The following is a 23,757-nucleotide window of genomic DNA, read 5'->3' on the forward strand; positions in this document are numbered from 1 at the left end:
GTCATGTTTTCCTATAGGATCTACTCCTGGCAATGAAGCCGTTGGGATATAGGGACAGCATATATGAAATGAAATGCACTGCTACATCACTCTTCAGAAAGGATTTGTCAATTTCTTCCTCTCTCTCGCTTTTAAAGATTTTTATTTATTTATTCAGGAGAGACACAGAGTGAGGCAGAGACATGGGCAGATGGAGAAGCAGGCTCCTCATGGGAAGCCTGATGCAGGACTCGATCCCACGACCCCGAGATCACAACCTGAGCCAAAGGCAGACGTTCAACCACTTAGCCACTCAGGTGCAACGGATCTGACAATTTTCACCTAACAACAGTGTATGAGAATGACTTTTTCCTTACATTTGCTAACCTAGGTTATTTTTTTTTTAGTTAAATATTTATCACTATGCCTGCAAAACAATTTGATACCTTACTGGTCTTTGCCTTTTCTGTTTAGCACCCTGGGTGGAATATCTCTACTAAAAATATAAAATTGTTAAACATGAACATTAGCTCCAAACAGAATTTGTTTTATAGAAAAATAATAATTATCTACTGTTTAAATATTGCTATAGGCTTACCTATCAGAATCTTCATTCTGCGTAGTAGGAAACAGGTGGTTATCAGTTTTTCCAGTCTTTCTTTGTTGAATTAGTCCAGCAGCAGGAGCAGCAGCAGCAGCAGCAGCAGCAACAGCAAGAGCAGTACCAAGAGCAGGAGCAGCAGCAGCAGCAGCAGCATCATATATGTTTTCTGCTCCTTCCATTTTATTACTCGTGTGCTGCTTCCTTTCTTTTCCAGTCTTGAATGGAAATTTGATAGTTACAACTTCATTCATTAAAAAGAACTTTTTTCATTAATTGTATCATTTGACTCTTTAATGTAATTTTAATCAATAAAACTATCTTGCACTGAACTTTATCATTACGTGTAATTGTAATTTTTGGAAATTCTGCTTCATTTCTGTTGGAATAGAACAACATAATTTTCCAGAATTCCAAAAGGGCTTTCTTAATTTTGTGTTCATATCTACACTTTGTTACCTAACATTCCCAACTTCACCCCATCTGACCAGCAGATACAAAGAAATAAAAAGACACAAAAATCTGCTCCTCTTCCGTCTTTACCATCTGGATTTTGCTTACACTGACAGATTCAAAGGATGTGACATTGTGATGCTCCAGGAAACAAAGAGGAAGCTTTCCATTTCTGCACTGAGCTATTCTTTCCCCAACTGCCTTTTATAATTCTTTTTTCATTTGGATCCCAGAGCTATCAAAAAAGTCACAGTTGTTCATTAAAATATGTGAACCAAAGTTCACCAACAACATAAAGGAGCAAAACTGATATTAGTGTCGAATTTTTGAGAAATGAGTAATGCTCCCCCCAAATTTCACATTCCATAACCATAACATTTTATAGCTAGAGGGTATAAAAATAATTATCAACTTTAATCCCATTTTCTATTGATAATGGGAATAAAACCAAAAAGATTACAATGATTTGTCCAAAGTTCCTAAAGTGGCATTACCTAGCATCAAAGAGATGATACAATTCCTTGATGCTGAATCAAATAAATGACCCAACAAGTTTATTAATCAGCTATGCTAAAGTGTGACTTTGGCATAGTAATTTAATACCTTAATTGGGGATGAGGGCGCTTAGCTAATTTTTATTTTAAAGGAGGATATCTCTAGATTTATTTTTCACCTCAAACATCAGTTTTCTTCTCCCTTAGAGTCAAATACTGAAGGTTTGCTGAAAATCTATGCTACCTACATGATAAAAGTCGTATGTGTCAAATATATCATACTTTATTAAACAAAATGTAAAGGTTTGATTCAACAAAAAACCTGAGAATGATGATTAAACAAACACATATATGTGTATACACACCACACACACACACACACACGTGGACACCTGGGTGGCTCAGTCAGTTAACATCTGCCTTTGCTCAGGTCATGATCCCCGGGATCTAGATCAAGACCCGTGCATCAGGCTTCGTGCTCCGCCAGGAGTGTGGCTTCGTTTCCCTTTCCCTCCTACACCTGCTCCCATTTGTGTTCTCTCTCTTGGTTCAAATAAAATCTAAAAAAAAAAAAAAAAAAAAAAAAATTTTTTTTTTTTTTTTTTTTTTTTTAATGTAGAGGGAGGATGCCTGAGTGGCACAAGTTAGTTGGGCCTCCATCTCTTGATTGCAGTTCAGTTCATGATCTCCTGTCATGGGATTGAGCTCCGCTTCAGGCTCCACCCCTCACTGGGGAGTTTGCTTCTCTCCCTTTCTCTCTCCCTCTACCCCCCTTCAACCCTGCTCACACACTCAAATAATAAGTAAATAAATAAGTAAGTAAGTAAATAAATAAATCCTAAAAAGAAAAAAGGAGGTCTGTTAAACTTTATCCCAAGAAGGTAGTAGGAGATGAAGAGGGACACTCTATCATACTAAAGGATCTCTCCAAAAAGACGACCTAACAATCATGAATATGTATGCCCCAAATGCAGGAACTGCCAAGTATAACAATTAATAACCAATGTTAGGACATACTTAGATAATAATACACATATACTTGGTGACTTCAATCTAGTGCTTTCTACACTCGATAGGTCTCCTAAGTACAACATCCTCCAAAGAAACAAGCGCTTTAAATGATACACTGGACCAGATGGATTTCACAGATATTTACAGAAATTTACAACCAGACGCAACTGAATACACAATTCTTCTCAAGTGCACATGGAACTTTCCTCCAGAATAGGCCACATACTGGGTCACAAATCAGGTCTCTAAACGATACCAAAAGGATTGGGATTGTCCCCTACATATTTTCAGACCATAATGCTTTGAAACTAGAACTAAACCACAAGAAGAAATATGGAAGGATTTTCAAACACGTGGAGGTTAACACCATCCTGCTAAAACGATTTAAAGGGTCAACCAGAAAATTAGAGAAGAATTAAAAAGATTCCTGGAAACTAATGAGAATGAAGATACAAACCGTTCAAAATCTTTGGGAACAGCAAAAGCAGTCCTGAGGGGGAAATACATCGGGCAAGACCAGCATCCGTCCCCAAACTGGAAAGAACTCAATGCAAAAGCTAACCTTGCACCTAAAGGAGCTGGAGAAGGAACAGCAACGGAAACCTTCACCAGCAGAAGACAATTAATAAAGATTCGAGCAGAACTCAATGAGATAGAGACCAGAAGAACTGTGGAACAGATCAACAAAACCAGGAGTTGGTTCTTTGAAAGAATTAATAAGACAGATAAACTATTAGCCAAACTTATTAAAAAGAAGAGAGAGAAGACCCAAATTAATAAAATCATGAACGAGAGGGAGGGATCACCACCAACACCAAGGAAATACAAACGATTTTGAAAACTTAGTATGAGCAGCTTTACGCCAATAAATTAGGCAAATCGAGAAGAAATGGGTGCATTCCTGGAAAACCACAAACTACAAAAACTGCAACAGGAAGACATAGAAAACCTGAACAGGCCAATAACCAGGGACGAAACTGAAGCAGTCATCAAAAACCTACCAAGACACAAAAGTCCGGGGCCAGATGGCTTCCCAGGGGAATTCTATCAAACGTTTTAAAGAACAACCATACCTATTCCACTAAAAGCTGTTATGAAAGATAGAAAGGGATGGAGTACTTCCAAAGTCCGTTCTATGAGGCCAGCATCACCTTAATTGCAAAACCAGACACAGACCCCACCAAAAAGGAGAATTATAGACCAATACCCTGATGAACACGGACGCAAAATTCTCAACAAGATACTAGCCAACAGGATCCGACAATACATTAAGAAGATGATTCACCATGACCCAGTGGGATTTATCCCCGGGATGCAAGGCTGCTTCAACACTTGTAAAGCAATCAATGTGATTCATCATATCAGCAAGAGAAAGAACCAAGAACCACATGATCCTCCCAATAGATGCAGAGAAAGCATTTGACAAAATACAACATCCATTCCTGATCAAAACTCTTCAGAGTGTAGGGATAGAGGGAACATTCCTCAGCATCTTAAAAGCCATCTACGAAAATATCGTTCTCAATGGGGAAACACTGGGAGCCTATCCCCTAAGATCAGGAACAAGACAGGGATGTCCACTCTCACCATTGCTATTCAACATAGTACCAGAAGTCCTAGCCTCGGCAATCAGGCAACAAAAGAAATAAAAGACATTCAAACTGGCAAAGAGGAAGTCAAACTCTCCCTCTTTGCAGATGACATCATAATGCAGCTAGAAAACCCAAGAGACTCCACCCCAAGACTGCTAGAACTCACAGCCATTTGGCAGTGTGGCAGGATACAAAATCAATGCCCAGAAAACAGTGGCATTTCTATACACTAACAATGAGACTGAAGAAAGAGAAATGAAGGAGTCAATCCCAATTACAATTGCACCCAAAAGCATAAGGTAACAAGGAATATACATAACCAAAGAGGTAAAGGGTTTCTACCCTCAAAACTACAGAACACTTCTGAAGGAAATTGAGGGAAGACACAAAGAGATGGAAACATATACCATGCTCATGGATTGGCAGAATGAATATTGGGAAAATGTCAATGGTACCCAGGGCAATTTACACACTTAATGCAATCCCTATCAACATACTATGGACTTTCTTCAGAAAGTTGGAACAAATCATCTTAAGATCTCTGTGGAATCAGAAAAGACCCCAAATAGCTAGGGGAATATTAAAAAAGAAAACCATAGCTGGGGGCATCACAATGCCAGATTTCAGGTTGTACTACAAAGCTGTGGTCATCAAGACAGTGAGGTACTGGCACAAAAACAGACACATAGATCAATGGAAACAGAATGGCAGAATCCAGAAGTGGGCCCTCAACTCTATGCTCAAATAATAGTCGGCAAAGCAGGAAAGACTATCCACTGGAAAAAAGACAGTCTCTTCAATAAATGGTGCTGGGAAAATTGGACAGCCACATGCAGAAGAATGAAACTGGACCATTCTCTTATGCCATACACAAAGAAAAACTCAAAATGGATGAAAGATCTGAATGTGAGACAGGAATCCATCAGAATCCTAGAGGAGAACACAGGCAACACCCTTTTTGAACTTGGCCACAGCAACTTCTTGCAAGATACATCCCTGAAGGGAAGAGAAAGCAAAGCAAAAGTGAATTACTGGGACTTCATCAAGGTAAGAAGCTTCTGCACAGCAAAAGAAACAGTCAACATAACTAAAAGGCAACCTACAGAATGGGAGAAGGTATTTGCAAATGACCTATCAGATAAAGGGCTAGTATCCAAGATCTATAAAGAACTTAGTAAACTCAAAGAAACAACAATCCAATCATGCTATGGGCAAAAGACATGGACAGAAATTTCACAGAGGAAGACATAGACATGGCCAACAAGCACATGAGAAAATGCTCTGCATCACTGGCCACCAGGGAAGTACAAATCAAAACCACAATGGGATACCACCTCCCACCAGTGAGAATGGGCAAAATTAACAAGGCAGGAAACAACAAATGTTGGAGAGGATGTGGAGAAAGGGGAACCCTCTTGCACTGTTGCTGGGAGTGGGAACTGGCACAGCCACTCTGGAGAACTGTGTGGAGGTTCCTCAAAGAGTTAACAATAGATCTGTCCTACGACCCAGCAATTGCACTGCTGGGGATTACCCCAAAGATACAGATGCAGTGAAATGCCAGGACACCCGCACCCCGATGTTTCTTGCAGCAATGTTCACAATAGACTAACTGTGGAAGGAGCCTCGGTGTCCATCGAAAGACGAATGGATAAAGAAGATGTGGTCTATGTATACAATGGAATATTACTCAGCCATTAGAAACGACAAATATCCACCATTTGCTTTGAGGTGGAGGGACCTGGACGGTATTATGCTGAGTGAAATGTGTCAGTCTTTAAAGGACAAACATTACATGGTCTCATTCATTTGGGGAATATAAAAATTAGTGAAAGGGAATAAAGGGAAATAGAGAAATTGAGTGAAAATATCAGTGAGAGTGACAAAACATGAGAGACACCTCACCCTGGGAAATGACCAAGGTGTAGTGCAAGGGGAAGCGGGCAGGGGGTTGGGGTGAGTGGGTTATGGGCACTGAGGGAGTCACTTGGCAGGATGAGCACTGGGTGTTATGGTATATGTTAACAAACTGAATTCCAATAAAAAAATTACAAATAAAATACAAAATTAAAAAATACAAAATATAACAACTATGAAGACTAAAGTTTCCCGAGATAACGTAAAATGTATCCACTGTTGGAGATCTTTGAGAAAGTAAAGGTCATCCTTCTACAAATAATATTGTATACTCTACGGGCAACTTTTCCTTCCTTACGATTCTATAATGATAAATCATCTTATAAAAAAATGATAAATCATGAGTTTATTCATTTGACATGTGTCTCTATTCTAAGCTTATATTTAAAAAAAGATGCATCAGAATCCAGAAAATAGTTTTTATATTTTTTAAGAATCTTGCAGCTTAAAATTTATTTTTTTCATTTAATGGATAGAGATTAAGAACCTCACTTACCTAAGAAAAAAATTCAGTTTTAATTAATGAAAAAACTAAAATGTTTATTTACGTCCTCTCTATTCTCAAAAGATATAAAGTCGACCAAGATTATACCACACAGTAAGTTTAATTAGAAACCACAAGAAAGACAACAGCCAAAGTTCAAAACTCATAATAAATCTGATTATGGCTTAAAACAGACTTCACTTTGTACTATGTATAAACACAACTCTTGCTAAATTAAATATAGGCTATCATACTTTATTAAACTTAAAAGGGTAAAATTTCCTCCCAGTTCTTCATAAAAACCAGCTGTCATTCTGAAGAATCTGAGCATGTTTTGTATTGCCTTTTATTAACTTGCATTTAAAATAATTTCTACCGCATTTTATAATATACAGCATCTGTTCTACCTTAGCCTCACTACTGCTGTGTTTTTAATAATAATCTCTCTAAACTCTCCTATCTTTACATTCATCTCATCCTTATTAAATGAATTCTTACCCCACAACCCCTCCCCTCATCTTCACATCCATCTAGCTATTCTATCCAGTTGCTTTCTAATTCTTTCCCTCCATAATGGCACACCTAAGATTTGTTTATTCCCACCAACCGTAATAAATCTCAACCCAGTACTTACTTCTCTGTTGTTATTACACTGTTTTCTCTTATATTCTTGAGGGCTTCCATTTCTCCCTAAGATTCTTTTCATTATAAGGATATCAAGAGGATAGTATGTGAAAAAACATGGGGGACAAAGTTCAAAACAACTTACCTTTGTAACACCAAGCATTGCTGAAGACGTTTGAGGAGTTTCGGGTGATACAAAAGCAAGAGGAGAATAGTCAGAGACATTGACGGATGGTTTACAGAGAGTTTCAGTCTTATCTTCCCTTGCAAAATTGTTGTCAGCAAATAAAGGTCTATCTTCTTGGCTCACAAGACCACATTTTGCTTCTATTTAGTGAAAAACAAAGTAAAGAGTACATGAAGATATCTGTAACTTTGAATTACTAAATAACACAAAAATGGACAAAACTCCGTGAAAAACACAAATCTTCAAATAGCTTACTCTTGGGTCGCAGAAAAGCAGCCATTTGCTTTCTTAAGTTTAGTTTCGGGACAGTCTAGAAAAAAAATTGATAGTTTTCAGGATTACAAGTATCACATTTCGTAAAAATAATTGTAATATTCACCATTACCAAATGAACACCATTACAAAAAGAACACAGGTTTTGGAGATCATTCAAATACAGATTCAAATCTCAGTTCCGCCATTTACTAACCTACATTTTCTCATGGGGTGAAGATTATAAGAGATTTAATAGTCCCAAAATGTTACTTTTCTTACCCCTGATTATTATACAAAGTCTTCCTCAAAAAGTTAAATAAAAATAGAGCTATCCGGGATCCCTGGGTGGCGCAGCGGTTTAGCGCCTGCCTTTGGCCTAGGGCGCGATCCTGGAGACCCTGGATCGAATCCCACGTCGGGCTCCCGGTGCATGGAGCCTGCTTCTCCCTCTGCCTATGTCTCTGCCTCTCTCTCCCTCTCTCTCTCTGTGACTATCATAAATAAATAAAAATTTAGGGAAAAAAATAGAGCTAACCTATGACCCAGCAATCGCAGTACTCAGTATTTATCCAAAAGATACAAACATAGTGATTTGAAAGGGCACCAGCACCCCAACGTTTAAAGCAGCAATGACCACAATAGCCAAACTACAGAAAAGCCCGATGCCCATTGACAGATGAATGGATAAAGAAGATGCAGTGTGTATAAATACAATGGAATATTACTCAGCCATCCTAAAGAATGAAATCTTGCCATTTGCAATAACATAGATGGGACTTAAGAGTATTATACTAAGTGAAATAAGTTAGAGAAAGACAAATACCATATGATTTCAATCCTATGTGGAATTTAAGAAACAAAACGGAGGTGCATAGCGGAAGAGAGGGAAAAATAAGATAAAAATCAGAGAGAGAGACAAACCGTAAGAGACTCTTAATCATAGGAAATAAACTGAGGGTTGTTGGAGGGGAGAGGGTTGGGGCAATGGGGTAATTGGGTGATGGTAATTAAGGAGGGCTCTTGAAGTAATAAGCACTAGATGATGTATGCAACTGATGGATCACTGAATTCTACCTCTGAAACTAATAATACGCTATATGTTAATTAATTTGAATTTAAAAATTTTAAAAAGGGGATCCCTGGGTAGCTCAGTGGTTTAGCGCCTGCCTTTGGCCCAGGGTGGGATTCCTGGAGACCAGGGATCGAGTCCCATGTCAGGCTCCCTGCATGGAGCCTGCTTCTCCCTCTGCCTGTGTCTCTGCCTCTCTCTCCCTGTCTATCATAAATAAATAAAAAAATCTTAAAAAAAATTTTTTTAAATACTTTCTTTACCAAAATGTCTTAAAATAAAAATCTATCCCTAGGTAATTTAAATTAAAAAAACTAACAATAAGGGCAGCCCCGGTGGCGCAGCGGTTTAGCACCGCCTGCAGCCCAGCGCGGGATCCTGGGGACCCTGGATCGAGTCCCACATCAGGCTCTCTGTATGATGCCTGCTTCTCCCTCTGCCTGTGTCTCTGCCTCTCTCTCTGTCTCTATGACTAAATAAATAAAATCTTTTAAAAAAACTAACAATAAGAAATGTCATTATTGGGACGCCTGTGTGGCTCAGTGGTTGAGCATCTGCCTTCGGCTCAGGGTGTGATCCCAGAGTCCCACATCAGGCTCCCTACATGGAGCCTGCTTCTCCTCCCTCTGCCTCTGTCTCTGACTCTCTCATGAATAAATGAATACAATATTTTTAAAAATTAATTATTTTATTATATTTAAAATTTTTCAAATGTGTTTGAATGATTTATAATTGCATGACGATCTCTTATAAGAGAAAATATTAAAATTTAGTTTCTAGTAGTATTTATTTGGGCAAGTTGGCATTACAAACAGTTTAAGTTGCTTTTGTTTGTCAAAATGCTAAGGACAAATGATTATCTAACATCAGCTCCTTCCAGGAATGTGAGAAAAATAATAAGGCTTGTGGGGTAATGGTTCAGGAATGAAAACCACAGACACACACAGACAACAGAAAGGCATAATCAAAAATATTGACAATAAACATAGAAAGAGATGGACTGAAAGAACAGACACTAAAGAAATGTGTTTTGTTTTTTTTTCCCCCATGTAAGGAAAACGTAGGGTACGGGAAAGTCATGTACAAAAAAATGCAGGGGGGACAGCCATGGTGGTTCAGTGGTTGAGTGTCTGCATTCGGCCCAGGGCGAGATCCTGGAGCCTCAGGATCGAGTCCCATGTCAGGCTCCCTGTATGGAGCCTGCTTCTCCCTCTGCCTGTGTCTCTGCCTCTCTGTGTGTGTGTGTGCGTGTGTGTGTGTCTGTCATGAATAAATAAAACCTTTAAAAAATGCAGGAAGAAGAAGAAAAAAAGAAAAACATAAGACGTGACCAATCAAGCATGATCTTAAGGCAGGGAAAAATGTAAGTTAAAAAAGGCCTGTGGAAAAAAATGGTTAGGTTAGTATTAACTTATTAGTTAACACTAATTAATTATTAATTAGTATTAATACTAACCTAACCATTTTTCCACAGGCCACACTATATGTGTGTATATGTGTGTGTGTATATGTATGTATGTATGTATAGTTAGGAATATATAATGAACAGCCGCCTCTGTTTTATATATACAGGTAACATTTATATAATAGATTTATAAAATGTAATTGAAAAAAGTTTAAGAGACTTTTGTTTATACTATATCCCTAATAATACTGACTTTTCTTACTCTACATTTATTTGTTTATAAATACTGTAATAAGGAATTTAGTTCTGGGATGCCTGGGTGGCTCAGTGGTTGAGTGTCTGCATTCGGCTCAGGGCATGATCCTGGAGTCTCGGGATCTAGTCCCACATCATTGTGTGTGTCTCTCATAAATAAAAAATAAAATCTAAAAAGTAAGATTTTACTTTTTTCACCATAAAGTAAATTTTTCAGATAGTGGTCATCTCTCACAACCTGGAAGGTATAAATTATCACTAGAGCGAGAAAAAAATTGAAAAAGAAATGTTTCAAACACATCAACTTTCCACGTGGAATAAGAACTGGTAATGAAAATTCTAATAAGAAATGTATACCTTGAAAGCCTACATCTAATGTAATATAGATGGGGTTTAAAAAACAAAAGGTGAGAATTTTTATCTAAAATTCTAAGTTGACAATTGAAGGATACTAAAAAACAACTTTCTTTCTTATTTATTTCTTTATTTCCTCAACATAATTCATTTGAGCTTGTAAATCCTAAATGGAAAAAGGAAATATAAATTTGAACTATACTTTTTAAATTTATATATTTATGACATATTATGCATAATACTTATAACATTCCATTTTACAGAATTCCATCTGTCTGCTCACTTATTCACATTAGAAAAATATTAAATTGCTTCTTCCAAGCAGATCTTATTTTAGGTGTTCCAGGAGAAGCACGACTATGTTTCCTAACATAATCTACTACCTTATAATGAAGCACAGTCTTTAAAATGAATAGGTAAATAAATAGAAAATATCTAAAATTTTAAATTTTAACATCGGACACAAGGACTATGAGTAGATATTTTTAGCACTTTACTATAAAAGAATTCTGAGAATGGACATTTTACCATGTGGTTATGAAGAGCCTCCGCTTCTAGAGCTGATTATTGTTTTAGGCAATACTTGTATTCTTCACTTAGAAAAAGAGTGTTAACTACACTCTTAATGGAATGATTTCAAAAACACAGTGGAATACCATAGCAATATAAATTTTGAGAAACAATCCCTGATTTTCCACAATTTCTATTATTTTAGTCTAAATGTAACAAAAAGGATAGAAATAGAGAACTGAGTCCTCTCTGGTAAAACTATATGCTAACATGATAAAAAAAAAAAGTCCAATAAAGAAAAATATCCAAGAAAAAAAACCTACAATAATTGGATCCACTAAAGATTTCAGTTAGGCATGAGTATTATAAAGTCATGATAGCAATAAATAAATTCATTAAATGAATCAATAAAATCAATGTTAGTAGAATTTAAAAATCACAACAGTAAGAATTCTGATCCCTGACCAAATGTCATTTTCTCTCCAACATGGGAAAGCTTTTCCCAATAAAAGTTTGCTGTCATTATATATGTTCCAACCTATTTTTTCTGCCGACTTACCAAAGTAAAAAAAAAAAAATTCAACTTGCCATTTCTCTAAAATGTACTGACCAACCTTCCATTACAAACATAAAAAGACATCAGATAAGTTAAACTTTATCCCAAGAAGGTAGTAGGAGATGAAGAGGGACACTCTATCATACTAAAGGATCTCTCCAAAAAGATGACCTAACAATCATGAATATGTATGCCCCAAATGCAGGAACTGCCAAGTATAACAATTAATAACCAATGTTAGGACATACTTAGATAATAATACACATATACTTGGTGACTTCAATCTAGTGCTTTCTACACTCGATAGGTCTCCTAAGTACAACATCTCCAAAGAAACAAGCGCTTTAAATGATACACTGGACCAGATGGATTTCACAGATATTTACAGAAATTTACAACCAGACGCAACTGAATACACATTCTTCTCAAGTGCACATGGAACTTTCTCCAGAATAGGCCACATACTGGGTCACAAATCAGGTCTTAAACGATACCAAAAGATTGGGATTGTCCCCTACATATTTTCAGACCATAATGCTTTGAAACTAGAACTAAACCACAAGAAGAAATATGGAAGGATTTCAAACACGTGGAGGTTAACGACCATCCTGCTAAACGATTAAAGGGTCAACCAGAAAATTAGAGAAGAATTAAAAAGATTCCTGGAAACTAATGAGAATGAAGATACAACCGTTCAAAATCTTTGGGAACAGCAAAAGCAGTCCTGAGGGGGAAATACATCGCAAGACCAGCATCCGTCCCCAAACTGGAAAGAACTCAATGCAAAAGCTAACCTTGCACCTAAAGGAGCTGGAGAAGGAACAGCAACGGAAACCTTCAACCAGCAGAAGACAATTAATAAAGATTCGAGCAGAACTCAATGAGATAGAGACCAGAAGAACTGTGGAACAGATCAACAAAAACCAGGAGTTGGTTCTTTGAAAGAATTAATAAGACAGATAAACTATTAGCCAACCTTATTAAAAAGAAGAGAGAGAAGACCCAAATTAATAAAATCATGAACGAGAGGGAGGGATCACCACCAACACCAAGGAAATACAAACGATTTTGAAAACTTAGTATGAGCAGCTTTACGCCAATAAATTAGGCAATCGAGAAGAAATGGGTGCATTCCTGGAAAACCACAAACTACAAAACTGCAACAGGAAGACATAGAAAAGCTGAACAGGCCAATAACCAGGGACGAAACTGAAGCAGTCATCAAAAACCTACCAAGACACAAAAGTCCGGGGCCAGATGGCTTCCCAGGGGAATTCTATCAAACGTTTAAAGAAGAAACCATACCTATTCCACTAAAGCTGTTATGAAAGATAGAAAGGGATGGAGTACTTCCAAAGTCGTTCTATGAGGCCAGCATCACCTTAATTGCAAAACCAGACACAGACCCCACCAAAAAGGAGAATTATAGACCAATACCCTGATGAACACGGACGCAAAAATTCTCAACAAGATACTAGCCAACAGGATCCGACAATACATTAAGAAGATGATTCACCATGACCCAGTGGGATTTATCCCCGGGATGCAAGGCTGCTTCAACACTTGTAAAGCAATCAATGTGATTCATCATATCAGCAAGAGAAAGAACCAAGAACCACATGATCCTCCCAATAGATGCAGAGAAAGCATTTGACAAAATACAACATCCATTCCTGATCAAAACTCTTCAGAGTGTAGGGATAGAGGGAACATTCCTCAGCATCTTAAAAGCCATCTACGAAAATATCGTTCTCAATGGGGAAACACTGGGAGCCTATCCCCTAAGATCAGGAACAAGACAGGGATGTCCACTCTCACCATTGCTATTCAACATAGTACCAGAAGTCCTAGCCTCGGCAATCAGGCAACAAAAAGAAATAAAAGACATTCAAACTGGCAAAGAGGAAGTCAAACTCTCCCTCTTTGCAGATGACATCATAATGCAGCTAGAAAACCCAAGAGACTCCACCCCAAGACTGCTAGAACTCACAGCCATTTGGCAGTGTGGCAGGATACAAAATCAATGCCCAGAAAACAGTGGCATTTCTATACACTAACAATGAGACTGAAGAAAGAGAAATGAAGGAGTCAATCCCAATTACAATTGCACCCAAAAGCATAAGGTAACAAGGAATATACATAACCAAAGAGGTAAAGGGTTTCTACCCTCAAAACTACAGAACACTTCTGAAGGAAATTGAGGAAGACACAAAGAGATGGAAACATATACCATGCTCATGGATTGGCAGAATGAATATTGGGAAAATGTCAATGGTACCCAGGGCAATTTACACACTTAATGCAATCCCTATCAACATACTATGGACTTTCTTCAGAAAGTTGGAACAAATCATCTTAAGATCTCTGTGGAATCAGAAAAGACCCCAAATAGCTAGGGGAATATTAAAAAAGAAAACCATAGCTGGGGGCATCACAATGCCAGATTTCAGGTTGTACTACAAAGCTGTGGTCATCAAGACAGTGAGGTACTGGCACAAAAACAGACACATAGATCAATGGAAACAGAATGGAGAATCCAGAAGTGGGCCCTCAACTCTATGCTCAAATAATAGTCGGCAAAGCAGGAAAGACTATCCACTGGAAAAAAGACAGTCTCTTCAATAAATGGTGCTGGGAAAATTGGACAGCCACATGCAGAAGAATGAAACTGGACCATTCTCTTATGCCATACACAAAGAAAAACTCAAAATGGATGAAAGATCTGAATGTGAGACAGGAATCCATCAGAATCCTAGAGGAGAACACAGGCAACACCCTTTTTGAACTTGGCCACAGCAACTTCTTGCAAGATACATCCCTGAAGGGAAGAGAAAGCAAAGCAAAAGTGAATTACTGGGACTTCATCAAGGTAAGAAGCTTCTGCACAGCAAAAGAAACAGTCAACATAACTAAAAGGCAACCTACAGAATGGGAGAAGGTATTTGCAAATGACCTATCAGATAAAGGGCTAGTATCCAAGATCTATAAAGAACTTAGTAAACTCAAAGAAACAACAATCCAATCATGCTATGGGCAAAAGACATGGACAGAAATTTCACAGAGGAAGACATAGACATGGCCAACAAGCACATGAGAAAATGCTCTGCATCACTGGCCACCAGGGAAGTACAAATCAAAACCACAATGGGATACCACCTCCCACCAGTGAGAATGGGCAAAATTAACAAGGCAGGAAACAACAAATGTTGGAGAGGATGTGGAGAAAGGGGAACCCTCTTGCACTGTTGCTGGGAGTGGGAACTGGCACAGCCACTCTGGAGAACTGTGTGGAGGTTCCTCAAAGAGTTAACAATAGATCTGTCCTACGACCCAGCAATTGCACTGCTGGGGATTACCCCAAAGATACAGATGCAGTGAAATGCCAGGACACCCGCACCCCGATGTTTCTTGCAGCAATGTTCACAATAGACTAACTGTGGAAGGAGCCTCGGTGTCCATCGAAAGACGAATGGATAAAGAAGATGTGGTCTATGTATACAATGGAATATTACTCAGCCATTAGAAACGACAAATATCCACCATTTGCTTTGAGGTGGAGGGACCTGGACGGTATTATGCTGAGTGAAATGTGTCAGTCTTTAAAGGACAAACATTACATGGTCTCATTCATTTGGGGAATATAAAAATTAGTGAAAGGGAATAAAGGGAAATAGAGAAATTGAGTGAAAATATCAGTGAGAGTGACAAAACATGAGAGACACCTCACCCTGGGAAATGACCAAGGTGTAGTGCAAGGGGAAGCGGGCAGGGGGTTGGGGTGAGTGGGTTATGGGCACTGAGGGAGTCACTTGGCAGGATGAGCACTGGGTGTTATGGTATATGTTAACAAACTGAATTCCAATAAAAAAATTACAAATAAAATACAAAATTAAAAAATACAAAATACAAAATATAACAACTATGAAGACTAAAGTTTCCCGAGATAACGTAAAATGTATCCACTGTTGGAGATCTTTGAGAAAGTAAAGGTCATCCTTCTACAAATAATATTGTATACTCTACGGGCAACTTTTCCTTCCTTACGATTCTATAATGATAAATCATCTTATAAAAAAATGATAAATCATGAGTTTATTCATTTGACATGTGTCTCTATTCTAAGCTTATATTTAAAAAAAGATGCATCAGAATCCAGAAAATAGTTTTTATATTTTTTAAGAATCTTGCAGCTTAAAATTTATTTTTTTCATTTAATGGATAGAGATTAAGAACCTCACTTACCTAAGAAAAAAATTCAGTTTTAATTAATGAAAAAACTAAAATGTTTATTTACGTCCTCTCTATTCTCAAAAGATATAAAGTCGACCAAGATTATACCACACAGTAAGTTTAATTAGAAACCACAAGAAAGACAACAGCCAAAGTTCAAAACTCATAATAAATCTGATTATGGCTTAAAACAGACTTCACTTTGTACTATGTATAAACACAACTCTTGCTAAATTAAATATAGGCTATCATACTTTATTAAACTTAAAAGGGTAAAATTTCCTCCCAGTTCTTCATAAAAACCAGCTGTCATTCTGAAGAATCTGAGCATGTTTTGTATTGCCTTTTATTAACTTGCATTTAAAATAATTTCTACCGCATTTTATAATATACAGCATCTGTTCTACCTTAGCCTCACTACTGCTGTGTTTTTAATAATAATCTCTCTAAACTCTCCTATCTTTACATTCATCTCATCCTTATTAAATGAATTCTTACCCCACAACCCCTCCCCTCATCTTCACATCCATCTAGCTATTCTATCCAGTTGCTTTCTAATTCTTTCCCTCCATAATGGCACACCTAAGATTTGTTTATTCCCACCAACCGTAATAAATCTCAACCCAGTACTTACTTCTCTGTTGTTATTACACTGTTTTCTCTTATATTCTTGAGGGCTTCCATTTCTCCCTAAGATTCTTTTCATTATAAGGATATCAAGAGGATAGTATGTGAAAAAACATGGGGGACAAAGTTCAAAACAACTTACCTTTGTAACACCAAGCATTGCTGAAGACGTTTGAGGAGTTTCGGGTGATACAAAAGCAAGAGGAGAATAGTCAGAGACATTGACGGATGGTTTACAGAGAGTTTCAGTCTTATCTTCCCTTGCAAAATTGTTGTCAGCAAATAAAGGTCTATCTTCTTGGCTCACAAGACCACATTTTGCTTCTATTTAGTGAAAAACAAAGTAAAGAGTACATGAAGATATCTGTAACTTTGAATTACTAAATAACACAAAAATGGACAAAACTCCGTGAAAAACACAAATCTTCAAATAGCTTACTCTTGGGTCGCAGAAAAGCAGCCATTTGCTTTCTTAAGTTTAGTTTCGGGACAGTCTAGAAAAAAAATTGATAGTTTTCAGGATTACAAGTATCACATTTCGTAAAAATAATTGTAATATTCACCATTACCAAATGAACACCATTACAAAAAGAACACAGGTTTTGGAGATCATTCAAATACAGATTCAAATCTCAGTTCCGCCATTTACTAACCTACATTTTCTCATGGGGTGAAGATTATAAGAGATTTAATAGTCCCAAAATGTTACTTTTCTTACCCCTGATTATTATACAAAGTCTTCCTCAAAAAGTTAAATAAAAATAGAGCTATCCGGGATCCCTGGGTGGCGCAGCGGTTTAGCGCCTGCCTTTGGCCTAGGGCGCGATCCTGGAGACCCTGGATCGAATCCCACGTCGGGCTCCCGGTGCATGGAGCCTGCTTCTCCCTCTGCCTATGTCTCTGCCTCTCTCTCCCTCTCTCTCTCTGTGACTATCATAAATAAATAAAAATTTAGGGAAAAAAATAGAGCTAACCTATGACCCAGCAATCGCAGTACTCAGTATTTATCCAAAAGATACAAACATAGTGATTTGAAAGGGCACCAGCACCCCAACGTTTAAAGCAGCAATGACCACAATAGCCAAACTACAGAAAAGCCCGATGCCCATTGACAGATGAATGGATAAAGAAGATGCAGTGTGTATAAATACAATGGAATATTACTCAGCCATCCTAAAGAATGAAATCTTGCCATTTGCAATAACATAGATGGGACTTAAGAGTATTATACTAAGTGAAATAAGTTAGAGAAAGACAAATACCATATGATTTCAATCCTATGTGGAATTTAAGAAACAAAACGGAGGTGCATAGCGGAAGAGAGGGAAAAATAAGATAAAAATCAGAGAGAGAGACAAACCGTAAGAGACTCTTAATCATAGGAAATAAACTGAGGGTTGTTGGAGGGGAGAGGGTTGGGGCAATGGGGTAATTGGGTGATGGTAATTAAGGAGGGCTCTTGAAGTAATAAGCACTAGATGATGTATGCAACTGATGGATCACTGAATTCTACCTCTGAAACTAATAATACGCTATATGTTAATTAATTTGAATTTAAAAATTTTAAAAAGGGGATCCCTGGGTAGCTCAGTGGTTTAGCGCCTGCCTTTGGCCCAGGGTGGGATTCCTGGAGACCAGGGATCGAGTCCCATGTCAGGCTCCCTGCATGGAGCCTGCTTCTCCCTCTGCCTGTGTCTCTGCCTCTCTCTCCCTATGTCTATCATGAATAAATAAAAAAATCTTAAAAAAAAATTTTTTTAAATACTTTCTTTACCAAAATGTCTTAAAATAAAAATCTATCCCTAGGTAATTTAAATTAAAAAAACTAACAATAAGGGCAGCCCCGGTGGCGCAGCGGTTTAGCACCGCCTGCAGCCCAGCGCGGGATCCTGGGGACCCTGGATCGAGTCCCACATCAGGCTCTCTGTATGATGCCTGCTTCTCCCTCTGCCTGTGTCTCTGCCTCTCTCTCTGTTTCTATGACTAAATAAATAAAATCTTTTAAAAAAACTAACAATAAGAAATGTCATTATTGGGACGCCTGTGTGGCTCAGTGGTTGAGCATCTGCCTTCGGCTCAGGGTGTGATCCCAGAGTCCCACATCAGGCTCCCTACATGGAGCCTGCTTCTCCTCCCTCTGCCTCTGTCTCTGACTCTCTCATGAATAAATGAATACAATATTTTTAAAAATTAATTATTTTATTATATTTAAAATTTTTCAAATGTGTTTGAATGATTTATAATTGCATGACGATCTCTTATAAGAGAAAATATTAAAATTTAGTTTCTAGTAGTATTTATTTGGGCAAGTTGGCATTACAAATAGTTTAAGTTGCTTTTGTTTGTCAAAATGCTAAGGACAAATGATTATCTAACATCAGCTCCTTCCAGGAATGTGAGAAAAATAATAAGGCTTGTGGGGTAATGATTCAGGAATGAAAACCACAGACACACACAGACAACAGAAAGGCATAATCAAAAATATTGACAATAAACATAGAAAGAGATGGACTGAAAGAACAGACACTAAAGAAACGTGTTTTGTTTTTTTTTCCCCCATGTAAGGAAAACGTAGGGTACGGGAAAGTCATGTACAAAAAAATGCAGGGGGGACAGCCATGGTGGTTCAGTGGTTGAGTGTCTGCATTCGGCCCAGGGCGAGATCCTGGAGCCCCAGGATCGAGTCCCATTTCAGGCTCCCTGTATGGAGCCTGCTTCTCCCTCTGCCTGTGTCTCTGCCTCTCTCTGTGTGTGTGTGCGTGTGTGTGTGTGTGTGTGTGTGTGTGTGTGTCTGTCATGAATAAATAAAACCTTTAAAAAATGCAGGAAGAAGAAGAAAAAAAGAAAAACATAAGACGTGACCAATCAAGCATGATCTTAAGGCAGGGAAAAATGTAAGTTAAAAAAGGCCTGTGGAAAAAATGGTTAGGTTAGTATTAACTTATTAGTTAATACTAATTAATTATTAATTATTAATAATACTAACAACCATTTTTCCACAGGCCACACTATATGTGTGTGTGTATGTGTGTGTGTGTGTGTGTGTGTGTGTGTGTGTATGTATAGTTAGGAATATACAATGAACAGCTGCCTCTGTTTAATATATAAATGTAACATTTATATAATAGATTGCCCCCTATATATTTTCAGACCATAATGCTTTGAAACTAGAACTAAACCACTAAAAGAAGAAATATGGAAGGATTTCAAACACGTGGAGGTTAACGACCATCCTTCTAAACGATTAAAGGGTCAACCAGGAAATTAGAGAAGAATTAAAAAGATTCCTGGAAACTTATGAGAATGAAGATACAATCGTTCAAAATCTTTGGGATACAGCAAAAGCAGTCCTGAGGGGGGAATACATCGCAAGACCAGCATCCGTCCCCAAACTGGAAAGAACTCAAAGCAAAAGCTAACCTTGCACCTAAAGGAGCTGGAGAAGGAACAGCAACTGAAACCTTCACCCAGCAGAAGACAATAAATAAATATTCGAGCAGAACTCAATGAGATAGAGACCAGAAGAACTGGGGAACAGATCAACAAAATCAGGAGTTGGTTCTTTGAAAGAATTAATTAATAAGACAGATAAATTATTAGCCAAACTTATTAAAAAGAAGAGAGAGAAGACCCAAACTAATAAAATCATGAACGAGGGGATCCCTGGGTGGCGCAGCAGTTTGGCACCTGCCTTTGGCCCAGGGCACGATCCTGGAGACCCGGGATAGAATCCCACGTCGGGCTCCCGGTGCATGGAGCCTGCTTCTCCCACTGCCTGTGTCTCTGCCCCTCTCTCTCTCTCTCTCTCTCTCTGTGACTATCATAAATAAATAAAAATTAAAAAATAAAATAAAATAAAATAAAATCATGAACGAGAGAGGAGGGATCACCACCAACACCAAGGAAATACAAACGATTTTGAAAACTTAGTATGAGTAGCTTTACGCCAATAAATTAGGCAATCGAGAAGAAATGGGTGCATTCCTGGAAAACCACAAACTACAAAACTGCAACAGGAAGACATAGAAAAGCTGAACAGGCCAATAACCAGGGACGAAACTGAAGCAGTCATCAAAAACCTACCAAGACACAAAAGTCCGGGGCCAGATGGCTTCCCAGGGGAATTCTATCAAACGTTTAAAGAACAAACCATACCTATTCCACTAAAGCTGTTATGAAAGATAGAAAGGGATGGAGTACTTCCAAAGTCGTTCTATGAGGCCAGCATCACCTTAATTGCAAAACCAGACACAGACCCCACCAAAAAGGAGAATTATAGACCAATACCTTGATGAACACGGACGCAAAAATTCTCAACAAGATACTAGCCAACAGGATCCGACAATACATTAAGAAGATGATTCACCATGACCCAGTGGGATTTATCCCCGGGATGCAAGGCTGCTTCAACACTTGTAAAGCAATCAATGTGATTCATCATATCAGCAAGAGAAAAAAAACAAGAACCACATGATCCTCCCAATAGATGCAGAGAAAGCATTTGACAAAATACAGCATCCATTCCTGATCAAAACTCTTCAGGGTGTAGGGATAGAGGGAACATTCCTCAGCATCTTAAAAGCCATCTACGAAAAGCCCACAGCAAATATCGTTCTCAATGGGGGAAACACTGGGAGCCTTAACCCTAAGATCAGGAACAAGACACGGATGTCCACTCTCACCACTGCTATTCAACATAGTACCAGAAGTCCTAGCCTCAGCAATCAGGCAACAAAAAGAAACAAAAGGCATTCAAAGTGGCAAAGAGGAAGTCACACTCTCCCTCTTTGCAGATGACATGATACTGTGCATAGAAAACCCAAAAGAGGGCAGCCTGGGTGGCTCAGCGGTTTAGCACTTCCTTCGGCCCAGTGCCTGGTCCTGGGGACCCGGGATCGAGTCCCGCGTCCGGCTCCCTGTGTGGAGCCTGCTTCTCCCTCTGCCTGTGTCTCTGACTCTCTCTCTCACTGTATCTCATAAATAAATGAATAAATAAAATCTTAAAAAAAAGAAAGAAAAAGAAAACCCAAAAGACTCCACCCCAAGATTGCTAGAAATCATACAGCAATTTGGCATTGTGGCAGGATACAAAATCAATGCCCAGAAATCAGGTGCATTTCTATACACAAACAATGAGACTGAAGAAAGAGAAATGAAGGAGTCAATCCCAATTACAATTGCACCCCAAAGCATAAGATACCTAGGAATATACATAACCAAAGAGGTAAAGTGTCTCCACCCTCAAAACTACAGAACACTTCAGAAGGAAATTGAGGAAGACCCAAAGAGATGGAAAAATATGCCATGCTCACAGATTGGAAAAATTTCAATGCTACCCAGGGCAATTTACACATTTAATGCAATCCCTATCAACATACTATGGACCTTCTTCAGAGAGTTGGAACAAATCATCTTAAGATTTGTGTGAAATCAGAAAAGACCCCAAATAGCTAGGGGAATATTAAAAAAGAAAACCATAGCTGGGGGCATCACAATGCCAGATTTCAGGATGTACTACAAAGCTGTGGTCATCAAGACAGTGTGGTACTGGCACAAAACAGACACATAGATCAATGGAAACAGAATGCAGAATCCGCAAGTGGACTCTCAACTTTATGGTCAACTAATATTCAACAAAGCAGGAAAGAATATCTACTGGAAAAAAGACAGTCTCTTCAATAAATGGTGCTGGGAAAATTGGATAGCCACATGCAGAAGAATGAAACTGGACCACTTTTTTACACCATACACAAAGATAAACTCAAAATGGATGAAAGATCTAAATGTGAGACAGGAATCCATCAGAATCCTAGAGGAGAACACAGGCAACACCCTTTTTGAACTTGGCCACGGCAACTTCTTGCAAGATACATCCCTGAAGGGAAGCAAAACCAAAGCAAAAATGAATTATTGGGACTTCATCAAGGTAAGAAGCTTCTGCATAACAAAAGAAACAGTCAAGAAAACTAAAAGGCACCCTACAGAATGGAAGAAGTTATTTGCAAATGACCTATCAGATAAAGGGCTAGTATCCAAGATCTATAAAGAACTTAGTAAACTCAACAGCAAAGAAACAAACAATCCAATCATGCTTTGGGCAAAAGACATGGACAGAAATTTCACAGAGGAAGACACAGACATGGCCAACAAGCATATGAGAAAATACTCCGGATCACTGGCCATCAGGGAAATATAAATCAAAACCAGAATGAGGTATCATCTTCCACCAGTGAGAATGGGCAAAATTAACAAGGCAGGAAACAACAAATGTTGGAGAGGATGTGGAGAAAGGGGAACCCTCTCACACTGTTGTTAGCAATCTGAACGGGTACAGCCACCCTGGAAAACTGTGTGGAGTTTCCTCAAAGAGTTAACAATAGAACTGCCCTATGACCCAGCAATTGCACTTCTGAGGATTTACCCAAAGCTACAGATGCAGTGAAATGCAGGACACCTGCACCCCAATATTTATAGCAGCAATGTCCACAATAGCCAAACTGTGGAAGGAGCCTCGGTGCCCATCGAAAGATGAATGGATAAAGAAGATGTGGTCTATGTATACCATGGAATATTACTCAGCCATTAGAAATGACAAACACCCACCATTTGCTTTGACGTGGATGGAAACCGGAGGGTATTATGCTGAGCAAAATAAGTCAATTTGAGAAGGACAAACATTATATGTTCTCATTCATTTGGGGAATATAAGAATTGGTGAAAGGGAACATAGGGAGAGGAGAAAAAATGAGTGAAAATATCAGTGAGAGTGACAGAATATGAGAGACACCTAACTCTGGGAAATGAATAAGGGGTAGTGGAAAGGGAGGTGGGGGGGGGGTTGTGGTGACTGGGTGATGGGCACTGAGGGGGTCACTTGGCAGGATGAGCATTGGGTGTTATGCTAAATGTTGGCAAATTGAACTCCAATAAAAAAAAGTTAAAAAAAACATAAAATGACAAGAGGCAAGCCACTTTATATTTTAAGAGTAAATAATACACAACACTAAACTCAGAGCAGGAAAATTAATTTTTACAAGACAGTACTTTACCTTGGTACCAGAACTTAAGTCCTCATGTTTTGAAGGCCTTGAATCATCAGTATCAGCTTTGCGGGGTACGACTTTACAGCAAAAATAGAAAACAAAGACAAGTTC

At 38.4% G+C, this 23,757-nt stretch overlaps 1 protein-coding gene across 1 annotated transcript; it reads right to left on the minus strand.

Moving 5' to 3' along the window:
- Positions 1-553: 553 nt before the first annotated feature.
- LOC119879517 lies at positions 554-23,710 on the minus strand. Its single transcript, XM_038589753.1, has 6 exons — positions 23,653-23,710; positions 17,043-17,097; positions 16,746-16,927; positions 7,598-7,652; positions 7,301-7,482; positions 554-798 (listed from the first exon to the last, which is right to left on the minus strand). The coding sequence occupies exons 2-6, from the start codon at positions 17,065-17,067 to the stop codon at positions 574-576; spliced, it is 669 nt and encodes a 222-aa protein (XP_038445681.1). The 5' UTR covers positions 17,068-17,097; positions 23,653-23,710; the 3' UTR covers positions 554-573.
- Between the last annotated feature and the right edge of the window lie 47 nt (positions 23,711-23,757).

Source organism: Canis lupus, unplaced genomic scaffold (genome assembly GCF_011100685.1).
Source record: "Canis lupus familiaris isolate Mischka breed German Shepherd unplaced genomic scaffold, alternate assembly UU_Cfam_GSD_1.0 chrUn_S977H1143, whole genome shotgun sequence".
NCBI classification, from domain to species: Eukaryota; Metazoa; Chordata; class Mammalia; order Carnivora; family Canidae; genus Canis; species Canis lupus.

Coding starts and splice junctions, on each gene's coding strand:
- LOC119879517 (XM_038589753.1), bottom strand. CDS start 17,067: ATGGCTGCTTTTCTGCGACCCAAGA. Junction 7,483..7,597: donor TGCTTTTCTGCGACCCAAGA/GTAAGCTATTTG, acceptor TTCACTAAATAG/AAGCAAAATGTGGTCTTGTG. Junction 799..7,300: donor CAATGCTTGGTGTTACAAAG/GTAAGTTGTTTT, acceptor TTTCCATTCAAG/ACTGGAAAAGAAAGGAAGCA.